Here is a 15,661-nt window from a genome sequence, read left to right as displayed (position 1 = left end):
TGTCATTCTGAAACTATAGTTTTACAAAGGAATCGAATAGTAACCTAATGTCTGCATTTACAACGCTTTCCACTTTATTTGCTTCAGGCGGCAATCATTTTTAGTTTACATAGATATTTCATTGAGCTCATCCTAAAATATAAAAAAAAGTCAGGGTTTTTTCATTTTATGGAGAGATAAATCTATATCAACAAAAGATTTTCAAAGGACAATAACATAATTAAGGTTGTTTAACCTGCGTTTATTCAATAAAAAGAAAAATAAAATCCATGTTGCAGTGATGTCGGTTGTCTTAAGTCTAGTAAACAAACAGAAATATATAGAATTTGGTTTGGCATTTCGCACAATGTACAGTGGACGAAAACGGGACACGGTATAATTTATTGGGGCACGTGCCACATTAGCTTAGAAGGTCGCAAAATAAATTCATTCAATGCTCTTTAAGAATTTCGAAAATACTTTAGCTTACAAAACTAGAAAGAACAAAACTCGAAGGCGGCGCGATTCACTCGGTGACAACGGCCGGTGTGTCATCAGCCGAGGACAACGACGAGGGATTCTCGCCAAGGGGCAGACCCAAAGCGGCCGAGCCATTGGATGGATCAATCCCACCGCCGGACGGAGTGGGGCGATTGTTTCGTTTCCGCTTGCCGCCCCGCCGGCTGCCACCCTCGCGCTTGTCGCCGTTCTGCTTCTCGTCGGCGCTGTCCTTGCTGCATCCGGCTGCGGAGGAGCTGCCCTGGCCCTGCTGGCGGTGCTGGTTATTACTGCCGTTGCTGCCGCCGTTGTGGGAACGCGACTGCATCTTGGCGGGCTTGGGGCGATACGGGCTAGCGGCAGCATTTGGTAGGGGACGTAATATGTTGCCGACCGCCTTGGTACGTCCCTCGCGGAAAACCAGTCGCTGACCGGCGCGTATGTACTCCGGCTGTTTGATGAAACGGAATTTCACATGCGCCTTGTCGCCAGTTCGCAGGCAATCGCGCGACATGTGTATGATGGAGGCCGTCTGGCGGATGCTGCCGCAGTGCACCATGGCCTGGTAGCGCGCCGATATCGTCGTCGGGTGATGTAGCACTAATATCTCACCCTCGAACTCCCAACAGGCTTGCGGTTTGAGATCCTGCGACACCATTACCATGCCCTTGCGCAGATAGGCGCGCTTTATTTTCTTTAACGCAAAGCTAGCTGTTTGGCCACAGCGCACGCGTGCCACATTCATGCGCTTTCGATGGATGCTCTTGATGGTGATGGGCACGAATGAACCCACCGCATCTGGACCCAGCATCAGGCAGTCGTTTAGCCGAATAGTGCCCTGCAGGCATGTTCCGGACACAACAGTTCCAACACCCGGCACCGAGTATACATCGTCGATTTGAAACTCGGCCGGCAGATTCTCGGAACCGGCCATCCGTGTGCTCAACAGGTTGAGGAACATTTTGAGCAGCTCCAGGTTATCACCGGTCACATTCGACACCTGGAAGATGGGGCACAGACGCTCGCTAACGAAATTCGTAGCGCTTAGGACAACGTCGTCGTGCGAACGCACCACAACCGGCACCTTGCGGCAGCCCTGCGATTTGAGCATCTTAAAGAGCAGCTTCATATTTTCCTGCAGCACGTTGGCCGGGCACATGTCGATCTTAGTAACCACGACAAAAACGGGCACGGCTAGAGCCAAGGCCAGACCGAGATGTTCCTTAGTCATGCCAATGATGCCGGCATTGGCGCCAATCTGTGATGAGGAAATCCAGAGTAATGACACGCTACAAATGCTTAGGAATGTACTCACCATCAGCATGCCAAAGTCCGGAGCATGGCCGGTCATGCCAAAGACGGTGGTTTTCAGGTAGCGCTCGTGGCCCGCCAGATCGATGAAGGTAATAACCTTGGCTGAGTTCTCGCATATCTTCACCCAATCCAGGTGGCCGTGGTCCGGCTTGTTAACCACATTGCCCACTCCATCGAACCCAAGAATGTCGTTGCCCACAGAGCTGGTGCGTCCACTTTCGATTTCGTGCTTGTGCCGGAAAAGTCGCTGTCGGGCATGACCACGACCATTGTCCAGCTCGCCGTGCGTGAGCACGCCCAGCAATGTGGACTTGCCCGCATCCACATTGCCAACGACGGCCACCCTTATTTCCATAAAGTCGGTAGTCTCGATATGCTTACGGATGAGGAACTGCGCCGATTGCCCTTTCTCTGCCCGCCGCTCACGCAGCTTGACCACATCCGCATCTATGTTGGCCGCTAGAAGATGTAGCGTGGCCACGGAGGCCTCAAACTGTTCCGGATTCAGGCCATTGTCACTGCCATCTATCAGAGAAATATGCTTACAAATTAGTTAAGTTCTCGGTTGGGATTTTAGCATTGTTGGACTCACCCTCGCCTACGCCAATCTCGTAGATGGTCTCCCCGCAGTTGTCGGCTATGCGGTCCTGCAGCCTCTTCTGGAGCAGCTCCATCTGCTCGTCGGTGGGCTGCACCAGTACATCCTTGCCCCGGATGCTGGAGTAGTCCACACTCATCGCGGCCATCTGCTGCGGCAGACCGTCCACATTGAAAATGTTGCTGCGGGCCGACTTGATGCCCACACCCACGCCTACGGGCACGGCCACGCCATTAGGGACGCTCTGTATGTTATTCATGGTGCTGGTAGTTATCGGTATCCTCACTGTATCCTTGGAATCATTGGGATCTGTGTGTGAGTGTGCAGGTGGATGGTGATGCTTGATGTTTGGTGAGTTCTGCAAGAATTGGAGAGCAAGTGCATCTGGTTAGAAGATGCTGCCGCTTGGAAACTGCTATGGTAATCCTAACCTATCCTACGCCCATTTGGCTTAGTTGTGCATTTGTCCTTAGGCGCGTGTTTACTGTTTGCATCGTAATGATGAAATACAACCGAAGAAGCCAGCGCCTCTGCTTTTATAGCAGCCCAGCAGGATGATGAAATCGGAAGCTTCCAATGGTGCAATAATCGCTCTAGTTGCGTTCTCCAAAAAGAGAGAGAGAGAGTGTGAAGCACATGAAGAGAGCGCCGGAAGAGAGTTCCAGGAAATCGCAAGAATTCCTTAATCTTTTTCTTTATAAAACTCACTCATACCCACATTTTTTTTTGTTTAAACGTACTATGAAGCTTTTAACAAAATTCGCCAAAACATATTCATGTAAATGCTGCGAGCGAATATATCATCTAAATAAAAAGGGAAATCCCCGCGATACGCATGATGCAATATTTGCTCCAATTATGTGAATATCTAAGCTCTCAAAAGAGCGGCTTGGAAGAAAGCAGAAGAGAGCACAGGAAGAGTGTCCAAGTAGCTGTTCTAATAATTTCGTTTTACAGTGAAATGGCCTTATACATATGTACATTTGAATGTATGGCTTATCAACTTCAAAAATTGTTTAACAATAAGCTTTCGTATCACAACGCTTTTCAACCGTTTTGTTCTGGTTAGAAACAGCTGATTGGCGATTTGTATCTGTTTATATAATAACGCTTTGTTGACGTACACAAAGCAGAGGTAAATAGCAACAAATGGCATAATTTAGTACGCATTTTTTGGCGTTTATTTATAGGCGGCAAACAAAGAGCGCAGGTAATGCGTCTGTGTGTGTGCCAAACACACATATACGTATGTACCATGTAATTGCTTACGTATGTATGTATTGTTTGTATCTTGGCGAACCAAAACAAACAGAAAATTTGCATATTATGTGCATATTTCCTTGATTCTATTGAAGTGGCGGCAAGTTGGGGAAAGTTCATTTTTGCCATTTAATAAACGCACTAGCTGTAAATCAGCTGAATACATATTTGTAGTTGTATGTCGAACTTAGCAATTAAAAGTGAAAGGATTCAGGTGAACGCAGGAGAACAAGCGGGAATCTGGTCCTAAGCACTTACAGTTCATATAGCCTTTTATGCTCCTTTTGCCCGTCTGGTGTCTGTCCCTATATCTTTTCGGTTTTATTGCGAATTGTACATAATTTGTTTAGCTTTTCCTGTAAAATTGTTTTCCGTGTCCCGAAGCCACGTACCGCGCGGCGTTGCCAGATCGATGGCGTATCGTAAGTACCTGGTGCCACTTATCGATAGCTATATTGATTAATAAGAAATATTTATATTAACTGAAATAAAATTTAAAATTTCTTCGAACATTTGTAGAGCTGTTATTCGTTAAGCTGTTATGCAAGTCACGCTCCGATCCGCCCTGCACACAAGCATATACGAGTATGTGCTTGTATATGTTTATGTATTTGTATATATGTGTAGTTATATAGGGATGTATACAAGCGGAGGGGAAAGTGGGCAGCGGTAATTCACAATATCATGTGCTCAATGGGCTGTGAGGCTGGGGAATCCCCGCACCAGTCGCAGTTGCTCTTTTGATTTATGCGACATTTCCACCCATTTGCCTGCCATTAACATTTTGCTTCGTTGTCTGTCAGCCGGCAAACCTTGTCGTCTCATCGTCGTCCTCCTCGTCCTTGTCGCTCCTGTTGCCAGTGTCCTTGTTTGATGTCTTTTGTGTGTCAGCAGTTCGCTGCACGGCAGCCTTCATTCTGTTCTAGCACAGATTGAAATTGATTGGGAACTCCCGGCAGATGCAGCAGGCATCTTCCTGGAGGAACCAACTTTGGCTGAGGGCAAACTTTTCTCTACGCAGCTCAAGAAATGACAGGAAGTTCTGTTACCACGAAGAGAACTACTGAAAACATGACTCGCCTGCTCATGAAATTTTAATTTTAAACTGTTTCCGTAAACAAAAGCAAGAGAATGCAATTTAATACGCTGCTATTGAGCTAAATGCTGCTGTGTGGTTATAAATTAAACTTAATGAATCTATTTAATAAAAAAAACTAAAAATTATAAGAAAATTGTTCTGCGACCTTGAGGCCCAAATATCAAAAAGCTTTGAATTTAAATGTTAAAAGCGTTTCGATAAAAATGTTTTCGTAGTGAGATCCATGTAAGCCAAACGAAAATACAGACTATTATAAGATAACAGTATTTCTGGTATTCTCACTCTAAGATTCTATCTCTAACATGCATTCAAACTCTAACACAAATAAATGTTTTAATATAGATTTCAACTAAGAGAACCACGAATCGATTGGGCACCAAACATAGAGTTATGATTAACACCCTTACACTCATTTTACTAACTTATACTTATACTTGCAATTTAAGCTTAGGACTTGAATGTTATAAGCTATTTAAAAAACTTTTTTTCAAATCAAGATTCAAACTTATGAAATTAACAGTTTTCTGGTATTTTTGGTATTCTTTGAGGGCCATCTCTAATAAAGCAGGAAAGTTAATATAAATCGTTTTCCGTTCATTGTTGTGAAATAAGCTTGGACAAAAGTTTGGAGCCATACATCTTCATAGTTCAGTGTCCATTTAGACGCAGAAATGGAGAGTAATAGTACTGAAATGGAAACTACAGCCGGGGAAAACGCGGAACCTGCACCCACTAGTGACTCATCCCCTTCGCTGAACATTTTATGTGCAATTTGCAACGAGTTTTTCCGGGCCAACGACATCATTTTCTCAACAACCCGGTGCGGTCATGTATTCCACAAGGACTGTCTCACCCGGTGGCTGAAAAGATCCAGGACCTGCCCCCAATGCAGAAGCACATGCGACCGACAACGGGTGCACCGAGTGTACCTAAACTTCGCCGAGGCTCCGGAGTTCGATGACACTGAAGTGCCCAAGGTGCCCATCGATTGGGTGCCCATAGATCTGGACGGAGGCAGCTTGCCGGATGCCCACATGCCGCCCGAGGGAGCGGTGCAGTGCGGCACCAATGAGGACGGACTACCCACTTATGTCGCCAGAGGATACTACCACGACGATCTCCTGCCTGCTGTTTATGTACCGGAAAAAAAGGCTGCCTACGGCTCGCACAGCTGTAGCGCCCGAGTTCTAACCGATGATGTCGAGATCCTGGTACTCACCGACTGTGATCTTAAGTGGGTGCCCGGACAGCATGGATCTTATCCGCAGGATGCGCTGAACACGGGCTATTCTGAGCTGGGTGAGGTCACTTACACGGGTCGCGGTCTATACGAGGGCATCCTGCGTCTAGGCAAAGTGCATCCTTCCCACAAGGTCATGTATATCCCGCATAATGGTCAGGAGGTGAACGTTAACACCTACGAAGTCCTGGTGGTCACCGCACGTGACCAGGCCGAGCGATGATGCTGCTGATATCTTAAATCTCTTATGCCTTATTGTATAATTCTGTGTTATATGTACGTATTTTTCTATTTGCAAAATATATCTTTATTGGTAAACTCGAACTTGTTTGATCAACCGAAAAATGACGTGGAATTGCGAGCAGCATAATGTGGGCTTGATCCCAAGCCAATAATAAATAAGCTAAAACTCCCATTTATACAGTAAGTATGCAACGCTTTTTAAAAGTTGGGGAAAATAGAAACGTTTGCAGCTAGAAACGGATTTTACAAAGTTTCGCCCTGTATTTGATCAGTGTTAACTATAACCATTTACCCACGGGAAGCTCTGGAAACAGGAGTATGGATAGGTCACCCACAACCAAAAAGAAGATGTACATACATACCGCACCGCGTATTGGAGTTACAACTTGATGTGCTGCTGGTGATTTCCTCGATAACATGGAGTATCTTTAAAAAAAAAACTGCTTTACTGCTTAATTAATAATGATGTAATTTTTTTATTATATTTCAAAATGTGTTAGGCGCTATGTATATTCTGATTAGTGTTTTGAACCTACGCATGTTGCGAACATATTGATTATACCTAAACAAAGAGGTTTAAGTATCTATATAAGACTACTCGTTTAACTCTACAATTCATGTTTCTCTCTGCACTCCGGCTTGGCTTTGTTGTTGCAACAGAGGGCCTCACAAAATATGCTTTAAAAATACGTAAGCTTGTATAATTCGTTTAATAAATCGGCTGATTGGCTGCACTATAACATGACATTTAATATATAAGTATATATTTAGCTAAAATACAAATTTATATGTTCAACATGCTTTTAACATTTTACCAACAGGCTTTTACTTTTCAATAGAAATAGGATTATTTTTGTTGTTTCATTGACTTTGTACTTAGTTTCTAAACAGTTTGTATATATAAATATAAAAATGAGTGTGTGACTGTATTTTGTGTGGGAGTGTTTATGTGGTGTGGTTTGTGTGTGACTACATAAGACATTTATATATATAATTGCTATTTACAAATTTATTGGCTCCGATGTGTAATGCATGTATGTTTAATATGGTTTGAGCCTGGATTTGAGTTGGATCAGTTTTGTGGTTGGTCTAAATTGCTTTGTATTGGTTTAACATTTGAGCTCAGTTAAAGACAAAATTAAAAGAAAACAGTCTAACTGGATATACACATCTATTAGGAAACATTTACGGCAAAACGATGCGGGGTGAAACGAAAAACTTTCAAACAGACTTGAAGAACAATTTAAGTATAGGCGGATGTGGCTGAGGGATGACTTCATTAAGTGTATAAACTAGTTTTTTATTTCCTGCCTGGACGTCGGTCCGACGTTCTCATTTCTGGGCTGACAAATAGTTCATGTACTTGGTGGTCTGCTGGGCATTTCGCACCAGCTCGCTTTCCTCCTTTCCAGATGCTGGCTGTCCCTTATCCTGCCGCTGCCAGTTCTCCTCGTTCTGCGGCTGATGGATGTCTGGCTGGGAGCGGCGCGTGAAATGGCGGTGCCGCTGGTGCGGATGCTGCTGCTGATTTTGGGGCGATGTCTGTTGGCGACGATCAAACGAGCTGGACGCTTCGCTGGCCAAACTGCTTTGGCTACTGTAACGCGGGAATCGGGGACCACCGCCTGCATGCGTGGGACTCTGATTATACCTATAGCCACCGGATTTATCCATTTGCGACTTTGGCGGCCTCGGCAGAGTGCGAGCCCTAGAGGAGCTGCGACTATTCGATTCCGGACCGTTGGAGTTGTACGCACAGTTCTCGTCCTGGTAGCCACTGTTTATCGCATTGTTGGAGCGCCGCCAGGTATCGCTGTGTATTTTGTGGTTGCCGCTCTGATGTTGCTGTTGCTGCAGATGCTGCTGCTGTTGTTGTTGTTTCTGGAATCGCGGCGGTTTGTCGTAGGTGTTGCGGTTGTTAAATCGCCCACCTCGCTTATAGTTGTTTCCGCGCTCGTAGTTACTGATATAAGAGCGCTCACTGCGATCATCGCGATCCCTTTGATCCCAATTCGAGTTAACGATACTGTTGTAGTTGCCACCGCCAGTCATATTGCGTTCGATGCGCTCCTGCGAATGTTTCCTCCTGTCGTGGATGCTGTACAGTCGCAGGTTGCCGCCTCCTTCGCTCCGAACGCTGTGGTGGTCATCCTCGGCGCTCACGCTGTACCGCCGCTGTTGGTCGCGCGACCGTCCGTTGCTCTGGTCGCCGTCGTGATTGCGGTTGAAGCGTGTCTTCCGCCAGCTAGGGAGCGGCTTGCTCTCGTCCCGATCCTCGCTGCTGGCCATGGATGGATACTGGTCGGAGTTGGCGCTGTGCAAAAATGTTTGGTTAATATCTATACTTAAATAAATTTCGGTAAAATGTAAAAATTTGAATGAAATGAAAAGAAATTATATATTTTTTAACTTTTGTTTTACTAACATCTACGGAACGGTTGCAAAAACACGACAAAACTCCTCAATTAAACTTAAATACTTAACACTCGGTTTAGGCACACAAAATAAAAATTACCTCGGAAGTGTAAATTAAGATTGGGAACATTTTGAAATTAAAAGTGTTAATGAAATATTTTATCCTTGACTTACTTAAAGGACTTGAATCAATCTTGGAAATGTCTCTATAAATAAATAGCAATAAAGCTTTGAGTTACACTTTGTTATAAATATATACAAAACTTTAATTAATCATCATATTGAATATAAGCCCCTTTAAAGATTGTTATCAGTCATAGTACTTTTTCTATATGAATGTTAAGCGGTGATTGATTATAAGCTATATGTGAAATTAAACTTATATAGTAAAGGTTTATTACATACTCTATGCTGGCCGGTTGTTGGTGCTGCTGATGCTGTTGTGACTGATGCGACTTTAGAGGACGCGGTACTTGGCGAGGTTGAAATCCGCGACGACGGTGGCCGAGTGAAGCAGAGTTGCTGCCTGGATACGAGAGTCCAGACTCTGAGTATCTATCGTCGCCTTGATCCGCCTCACCGTAGCCCATTTCACAAAAGGAATCCTCGCACACCTGTTCGCTCCACTTCTTTGCCGACGGACGCGGATCAAAGGCATCCTGATCCTGGGCGGAGGTATTGGCGCTGCTGCCGTTCTCCGACTGTTGATGCTGTTGCTGTGAGCGGCCATCTTCGGCGAGATCCTGGGGTCCGGACCCGTTGTTGTTGACCCCATCCTCTTCCCCGTCTTCCACCACCAAGAAGTTGGTGTACATTGCCTCCAGGTCGTGGCCGATATTTTTAAAGTGGCTGTAAAAGAGGTCCAGCACCATCAGTAGCATGGCCTTCACCTTAGCGGTCAGCGCGGGCTGCATGATTAAATGCCGGCGTATGTGGAAGAGCAGAAGATCAATCTCGACCTTGTGCCTTTTGCGCATGATCTCTCCATTCAGCGTGATCTGTGAAAGCACCAGGCGGGCGATCCGAGTGCCCAGCACCACCGAAGTGTCGTTCAGCTCGCGGGTAAGCAAGTCCAGCAGGGACTCACCCAAAATGGTGATCGGGTTATTGTCCGCCAACCTTACCCTGTGGTAGTATTCACCTAGCAGCGTGATTGAGTTGTACAGCCGGTTCTTGTCGTGCACCCGATACGCGTCCGCGTTAAGGAAGTTTGTCTCCAGAATCTTTAGCATGGCACTGCGCACCTTGGTCTCCTTCATGGCCAGTGCGTCAAAGTTTCGCGACGAGAAGAGCAAGGCGAACTTTAGCGCCGTATCACCGTCGCAGAGCGCCTTGTCGTTCAGGTACTCCATTGACTCACTGCGTGCGAAAATTGAAAGTTTTATTAGTTCGTTATAATAATCAAGTCTACTACTACATTTTTTATGCTGAAGTTTTCACTACAAGTGGGTTTAACACCCCCGCTGATATAACGCATAGCAGCATTGTTTGATAAGGCCAAGCTGCGAACTATTTGTTAAGCAATTAACTCGAGCATTAGCCTGAGAGAATCGGAGGGAAAAATGTTCACTTTGAAATGATTGGATGGCGCCGTTGTCTAGCTGGCCGTGATTATTTGTATGAAAAGTTGTAAATTTTCAAGACACGCTGACGTTCGAGCAACCTGGTCGCAGACAACGAACTTGTGCGTACACATATGTACATACATATATACAAATACAGCGCTTTTCAGATCTATAAATTGATTTTGAAACATTAATTAAAATTAATATTTATGCAGAAGCTCGCACACATTTTTAAGGCGTTTTTTCGGACTTATAAAATTAAAGTAGGAGGAGGTGAACGCGTAAAAGGAATGAACTTATGAACTTGATTAGTGACTCGCTTTTTGATGGGCAAAATACACAAATGCAGTCACAAAATTCAAGCATTTTATTCGTATTATAACTTATAGAACGCTGTAACCTATGAGCGTAAGCTCCTAAATTTAACCAATTAGTCATACTACTTGTTATGGGAAGTCATAAATATTACTATGATGATCGGTTTTCGACAGGTAGATATGTACATGCAACAAGATTTGTTATCATATGCTGGCTTTGATGGGCTTGGGAGCTTGCCTTGGCCCTATGCTATCGTATCGCACTGTACCTACACGGGGTATTTATATGCGAAAAGAGGTGGCAAATAAACACACTACTTATGATATGATTAATCATCAATGGGCGAAAGAAACCAACGGTAAAGATCGGCACACATACCAAAGCATCGACTCGTCGCGCACTATGTTGCAGAAGTCCGTCTCGATGGTCTTGATCTTGGAGTTCAGCACGATGCCATCGTCCTGCAGATCGAGGTTCCTCATCAGGGCGATGATGTGGTCGTAGGCACAGCCACCTGTTGGAATTTGGTAGGCGGCGGGGGCAGTGTTCAGAATGGTACAAACATCCCGAAGGCGCGCTCCCGCTTCCGATCCCTCACCGCCGCCTACGCCACCACCACCGCCACTTTGCGAACTGTGTCCACTGTCCACCGTACTGTTGTTGTAGCTGTTGTTACCGTAGGTGGTGATGTTGCTGCTCCCGCCGCCGTTGCCACCGCCGCCACTGTTGCTGCTGATCATGTTGTTGGCCATTTCCATTTCTCGCCGCGATCACTGCCGATTGTTGTTGTTATCGCACGGTTGTTTGTCTGCCCCTTCCACACACACTTCAGTGTCTGTTATATTGGTACGTGTGTGTGCGCAAGTGCGCTGGTCGTCGGTCCACCAAATAAGAATCAGCGTTGACAAAGGTGGCGAAATGCGCACGCCAAATGAAACACCTTTTCGCTCAGCTTCCGCTTTGAGTGCAGATGCAGTATGCTCACTGGGACCCACGGTCGATTGGAACGCAAATAACGAACGAAATTAAATGCACAAATCTAAAACTATTCCTATTTATTATTGCTATTCGACGACTTTTATAGTTGTGTATTAGTGGTGGCACCGATGGCACTGTCGTGTTATCGAAAGCGCACGGTGTGCTTTCGCAAATAGCGCCACAGTGCCAGCGCTACTATCGATACGTCCAGCTATCAGGCGGAGCATTAAAGCTAGATCGTCAGAATGAAATATATAATGAAAGTACATAAGATTTTCGTATTGATTATAAAATATTTATACTTTTAATAAATCATTAAATAAAATTCACTCATGTATTTCTTTCTAAAATAAATTAAACAAGCCTGTCGCCTATAATAAAACCTGGCGTTTGGAAAAAAAAAATATTAATCGTAATGTATAGTTTTTCTAATAAAAATAGCTTTTAATGGAAATAGCTAACAGCTGACGACTGACTGACGGCACTATCGATTCCTTACAAATATTGGTGTGGTGAATTCCGCTCGTAGGGGCCTGGTGAAATCGCCATCAGTCAGCTGTCTTTCGTTGGGCGCGCAAACTGTGCGGCGTGCGTTTATTTGTTGTTGTTTTGTAATAACTTTTTTTATGTAGTTAATTGTGCAAAAAATGTTGAACTTAAACTGCGTGATATGCGCCGAATTGTTTGGACAGGCCGACGAGGTCTTTGCCACTGTCTGTGGGCATATGTTCCACCACAGTTGCCTAAATCAATGGCTCGATCGGTAAACAACTAACTCATAAGGATAATTGTAATTTCCGACAATTAAACCGCTGATGCCTTCCAGATCAAAGACCTGTCCACAGTGCCGAAATAAGTGCACTACCCGCAACATATTTAGGGTGTACTTCAATCTGGCCAACTTGGATGTGAGCCGCATCGATGTGGGTTCACTGCAGGAGCAGCTGGACAATGCAAAGTTGTCTATGAAAATGGTCGAAAAAGAGCGCAGCAAGGATGAGCAGCAGATTCGGGATCTGAAGGAAACTCAGAAAAAGTGCCTGTATGTCCTTGTATATAAATTTCCTTAAGTAGCAGACTAATTCATTCCTCATTTCCAGCAAAACCATAGCCGGTTTGGAGCAGAAGGTGCAAAAGAAGGATTTCCTAATCAGCAGCTATGTCGAGCAAATTAGCATTCTCAAGAGCGATGCCCACGTCGTGGATGGATTGCGCAAGGAAAACAAATCTCTAAAATCACAGATCCAGGCTATGGAAGGCATGTCGGCCATTCTGGCGGCTGGCTCGGCGGATGCCGACCGCCTACTCAAGAACGAGGCTGATCCACACGTCCTAGCCAACTGGGTTTCCACTCTCAAAAGGGAACTGCGTCAATGCGAGAGCAAAAAGACGGAGCTCAGAAACGTTGTAAAGTTGGTGCAGAATGATCTGCGAAAAGAGATCGAACTAAAGCGGTATGTTCACCGAATTTCAAACGTGGTTTTTATAATTGATATGAGCTCATTCGATTGCAGCAAGCTAGAAGAGCGCGTTTCACACCTGGAAAGCGACCTTTACCAGGCGCAGGAGAAGGTTAGCTGGGCTTGCGTCAATCCACTTTCGCTTTTACATAGTATTTACTTTTCAGCTACAAGCTTTTGAGACCAAGACCGTTTGCTTGGACTCTCCAAATTCCTCTTGTGGTCTGAACAGCAACATTTTGGCCCTTAAACGGGAGGAAAGGCGTACCACCATTTCGCCCACAGTTGTGAGTAGTTACAGATAATCGAATCATCAGCTACTTATATTCCGCTTTGTCACAGAAGGAGAATATTAAGCGCATCGAAGAGTCCACCTCCCCATATCTCAATATCAAATCCAGCAGCGTTGGCTTGGCACATCTTCTTAATACTAAGGGCAACATTGGCGTGGCCAAGTCCAAAATATCGCCCATCAAGGGAGTCGGCGGCGGTGTGTCTATGTCCAGCGGAACCATACGGAAAACCAGCAGTGATCTCAGTGAAAAGGTAAGCGCAACAATTTAACCCAATTCACGCTTATACAATATTTATATTCCCCCAGTATTCAATCTTCAAGAAGCCAAGACTGCTGCTGGGAAGTTCGAGTAGTTCCGGGTTGGCAACCACGACGGGCTCCAACTTTGTATTCAATGGAATGGGCGGTTCCGAGAAAGTTGACCCCTTTGCGCAGCGCGCCGAGGAAGAGAGTCTTTCCGCAGTCAGATCCTCGACGGTCCTTTCCAGGAATGTCAACCAGCGTCTAAAAGCCGGCTCGCTTCGCAACTTTAACCTGGGCAAATAAGTCCAGGGCCATGTGATCATAGGAGACTGCCCCCAATTGGGTATAAGCGTGCGATTGGTATTGAGAATTGCAGATTTTGTTAGTTAGCCAATGCATGAATTAAGCACTAGTAATAAGTTAGCAGTAAATATATAAAAATACAAAAGGCATATGTATGTGCGATTAGGCAGCAATTTTTTTTTCCGCCGTGCCCGTCCATTCCTCGCGCAAGTGAACACTACAGCCGAGGTCGCGCAACGCTGCCTTGATGTCCTGCTCGACACTGGGGTGCTCCTTCATTGCCATGTTTAGCAGATCCTCAACGCCAAATGAGATCCAGGTTTCACACTGGTTTCGCGACCGCGACACCATATTACGGATGGCCCACGCTCCGTTTCGCTGCACGATCTTGTGCTTGGGATGGGCGCGAAGTGCTTCCACGATTACCTCGGCAATGCCGGTATCGAAAAAGGCGGCACTGTGTTCCTGCACCCGAAGTGTCAGCGTAGTCACGCAGGCCAAAGCGGCGGCAACGATGTTCTCATTGGCCTGGTGCGTCTCCAGCAATTGCTTTATTATAGGAGCGACGCCCTGCTGTACTATGTGTGACTTTACGGAGTCATGTCCAGCCAGGGCCCGCAGCAACTTTAAGGCCTCTCTATTCAGACGCACTTCGTCCACGTTTAAGCTCATGATCTCGAAGACGGACTTCAGTCCCCCAGCCTCGTCGATAGCGGTGCAGAGTTCCTGTCGCACCGCCAGTGTTCCAATGGTCAGCAGTAGATCCGCCAGCACATTGGGATCCTGATATGCCGGCAAAAGTTCCACCAAGGGGATAAGCACCTCGCCTGCTATTTGGCGAGCGTGCTCGTGGGCGCAGCCAAACTCAACGCGAATGTCATCATCCAGCACTAGGAAGCGAAAGACGGCGGTCAGCTCACGCACCAGGCGGTCTTTTCCTTTCGCTAAAAGCGGCTTCATGAGTTTGAGGGCGGGGGTATTCATGATATTCTGGCGGTTCATCTCGTGCATGATACATGCCTTCTGCAGCCATTGCAGCGTCAGCAGGGTGACTTCCTCGTTCTCCACTTTGAGGGCCAGTAACTTAAGAACCACGGCCATGGCCTCGGCATCAAACAGATCCGGCTGCTTGTGGGTCAGGCTGTTGACGGCCTCCAGGGACTTAATTAACACGGATTCGTTGGGTGAATCAGCGGAGAGCGTTTCCTCCAGCAGGGTGATAAGGGCATCATGGGCTCCATTTTTGCCGGCTAGAACACGATGGGCTAAGGACTTTTTGCATTCGGCATCCAAGGTGGCCAACTGTTCCAGCAGTTCCGTTGTTTCCTTCAGTTTTTGCCCAATGTGCTCCTTGATCTTGTCCACCGTTTCGTTGATGACTGGTTGGCCGGTTTGCGGATTAACGGACAGGTCCTTGATTATGTTGGCCAGGTTAATGCCCTGCAACCAATTCAAGAAAGTGAATCTACTGGATAAATTACCATGTCGACATACCGACTTACCTGTGCTTCGAATTGCTTAATGGTCTCCTCCTTCGCCTCCGAGGGAGTCATCGAGAACTCCACAACGTTCTCCTTCACCACATCGTCGAAGGTGTCCTGCGATATAACCTTGGCCATGGCAGTGATTCGTCCAATTTTGGCTATATCCTCAGCAGCTGCAGCTTTAACTTTTCAAATTTTACTTTGTTCTCTCTGTAACTTCCCACACACACACATACGCCCGCACACAGGCACACGGTGACACAGTTCGAATTCAGAGACTGCGGTCACACTATCGCACTTCGCAGTGCGGCCATACTTCCAGCTGATCCAGCGTCGATATATATCGTTGAACCGGTAAATTAAACTCAC

At 45.9% G+C, this 15,661-nt stretch overlaps 5 protein-coding genes across 7 annotated transcripts; 2 read left to right on the top strand and 3 right to left on the bottom strand.

Annotated features, from left to right (window-relative positions):
• Positions 1 to 220: 220 nt before the first annotated feature.
• Positions 221 to 4,065, bottom strand: LOC6531131 (GTP-binding protein 1). 2 transcript variants are annotated; one of them, XM_015195642.3, is made up of 4 exons: positions 3,908 to 4,065; positions 2,384 to 2,747; positions 1,793 to 2,316; positions 221 to 1,735 (listed from the first exon to the last, which is right to left on the bottom strand). In XM_015195642.3, the coding sequence occupies exons 2-4, from the start codon at positions 2,646 to 2,648 to the stop codon at positions 506 to 508; spliced, it is 2,019 nt and encodes a 672-aa protein (XP_015051128.1). In that variant the 5' UTR covers positions 2,649 to 2,747; positions 3,908 to 4,065; the 3' UTR covers positions 221 to 505. The 2 variants fall into 2 exon arrangements, with proteins under 2 accessions (XP_015051128.1, XP_002091965.1); XM_002091929.4 differs by lacking the exon at positions 3,908 to 4,065 and adding an exon at positions 2,821 to 2,981.
• A 1,239-nt stretch (positions 4,066 to 5,304) lies between these two features.
• LOC6531130 lies at positions 5,305 to 6,312 on the top strand. The gene has a single exon (XM_002091928.4). The coding sequence runs from the start codon at positions 5,420 to 5,422 to the stop codon at positions 6,209 to 6,211; it is 792 nt and encodes a 263-aa protein (XP_002091964.1). The 5' UTR covers positions 5,305 to 5,419; the 3' UTR covers positions 6,212 to 6,312.
• A 363-nt stretch (positions 6,313 to 6,675) lies between these two features.
• On the bottom strand, positions 6,676 to 11,649 carry LOC6531129 (GATA zinc finger domain-containing protein 10). 2 transcript variants are annotated; one of them, XM_039371915.2, is made up of 4 exons: positions 10,908 to 11,649; positions 9,052 to 10,005; positions 8,821 to 8,852; positions 8,345 to 8,545 (listed from the first exon to the last, which is right to left on the bottom strand). In XM_039371915.2, the coding sequence occupies exons 1-4, from the start codon at positions 11,285 to 11,287 to the stop codon at positions 8,391 to 8,393; spliced, it is 1,521 nt and encodes a 506-aa protein (XP_039227849.1). In that variant the 5' UTR covers positions 11,288 to 11,649; the 3' UTR covers positions 8,345 to 8,390. The 2 variants fall into 2 exon arrangements, with proteins under 2 accessions (XP_002091963.1, XP_039227849.1); XM_002091927.3 differs by lacking the exon at positions 8,821 to 8,852 and having other exon boundaries at positions 6,676 to 8,545; positions 10,908 to 11,646.
• A 411-nt stretch (positions 11,650 to 12,060) lies between these two features.
• On the top strand, positions 12,061 to 13,973 carry LOC6531128 (E3 ubiquitin-protein ligase TRAIP). Its single transcript, XM_002091926.4, has 7 exons — positions 12,061 to 12,270; positions 12,334 to 12,549; positions 12,608 to 12,961; positions 13,022 to 13,079; positions 13,135 to 13,254; positions 13,310 to 13,513; positions 13,569 to 13,973. The coding sequence occupies exons 1-7, from the start codon at positions 12,155 to 12,157 to the stop codon at positions 13,806 to 13,808; spliced, it is 1,308 nt and encodes a 435-aa protein (XP_002091962.1). The 5' UTR covers positions 12,061 to 12,154; the 3' UTR covers positions 13,809 to 13,973.
• Positions 13,845 to 15,540, bottom strand: LOC6531127 (armadillo repeat-containing protein 6 homolog). The gene is made up of 2 exons (XM_002091925.4): positions 15,311 to 15,540; positions 13,845 to 15,248 (listed from the first exon to the last, which is right to left on the bottom strand). The coding sequence occupies exons 1-2, from the start codon at positions 15,425 to 15,427 to the stop codon at positions 13,971 to 13,973; spliced, it is 1,395 nt and encodes a 464-aa protein (XP_002091961.1). The 5' UTR covers positions 15,428 to 15,540; the 3' UTR covers positions 13,845 to 13,970.
• Positions 15,541 to 15,661: the final 121 nt, after the last annotated feature.

The sequence above is a fragment of the Drosophila yakuba genome, chromosome 2R (assembly GCF_016746365.2).
Source record: "Drosophila yakuba strain Tai18E2 chromosome 2R, Prin_Dyak_Tai18E2_2.1, whole genome shotgun sequence".
NCBI classification, from domain to species: domain Eukaryota; kingdom Metazoa; phylum Arthropoda; class Insecta; order Diptera; family Drosophilidae; genus Drosophila; species Drosophila yakuba.
This window is presented reverse-complemented; position numbering and strand designations above follow the sequence as displayed.

Coding starts and splice junctions, on each gene's coding strand:
- LOC6531127 (XM_002091925.4), bottom strand. CDS start 15,427: ATGGCCAAGGTTATATCGCAGGACACCTTCGACGATGTGGTGAAGGAG. Junction 15,249..15,310: donor TTAAGCAATTCGAAGCACAG/GTAAGTCGGTAT, acceptor AATTGGTTGCAG/GGCATTAACCTGGCCAACAT.
- LOC6531130 (XM_002091928.4), top strand. CDS start 5,420: ATGGAGAGTAATAGTACTGAAATGGAAACTACAGCCGGGGAAAACGCG.
- LOC6531128 (XM_002091926.4), top strand. CDS start 12,155: ATGTTGAACTTAAACTGCGTGATATGCGCCGAATTGTTTGGACAGGCC. Junction 12,550..12,607: donor GAAACTCAGAAAAAGTGCCT/GTATGTCCTTGT, acceptor CCTCATTTCCAG/CAAAACCATAGCCGGTTTGG. Junction 13,255..13,309: donor CCACCATTTCGCCCACAGTT/GTGAGTAGTTAC, acceptor GCTTTGTCACAG/AAGGAGAATATTAAGCGCAT.
- LOC6531131 (XM_015195642.3), bottom strand. CDS start 2,648: ATGAATAACATACAGAGCGTCCCTAATGGCGTGGCCGTGCCCGTAGGC. Junction 2,317..2,383: donor CGAGATTGGCGTAGGCGAGG/GTGAGTCCAACA, acceptor TTTCTCTGATAG/ATGGCAGTGACAATGGCCTG. Junction 1,736..1,792: donor CGGACTTTGGCATGCTGATG/GTGAGTACATTC, acceptor TCCTCATCACAG/ATTGGCGCCAATGCCGGCAT.
- LOC6531129 (XM_002091927.3), bottom strand. CDS start 11,287: ATGGAAATGGCCAACAACATGATCAGCAGCAACAGTGGCGGCGGTGGC. Junction 10,006..10,907: donor CGCGACGAGTCGATGCTTTG/GTATGTGTGCCG, acceptor TTTCGCACGCAG/TGAGTCAATGGAGTACCTGA. Junction 8,546..9,051: donor CAACAACCGGCCAGCATAGA/GTATGTAATAAA, acceptor ATTTTTGCACAG/CGCCAACTCCGACCAGTATC.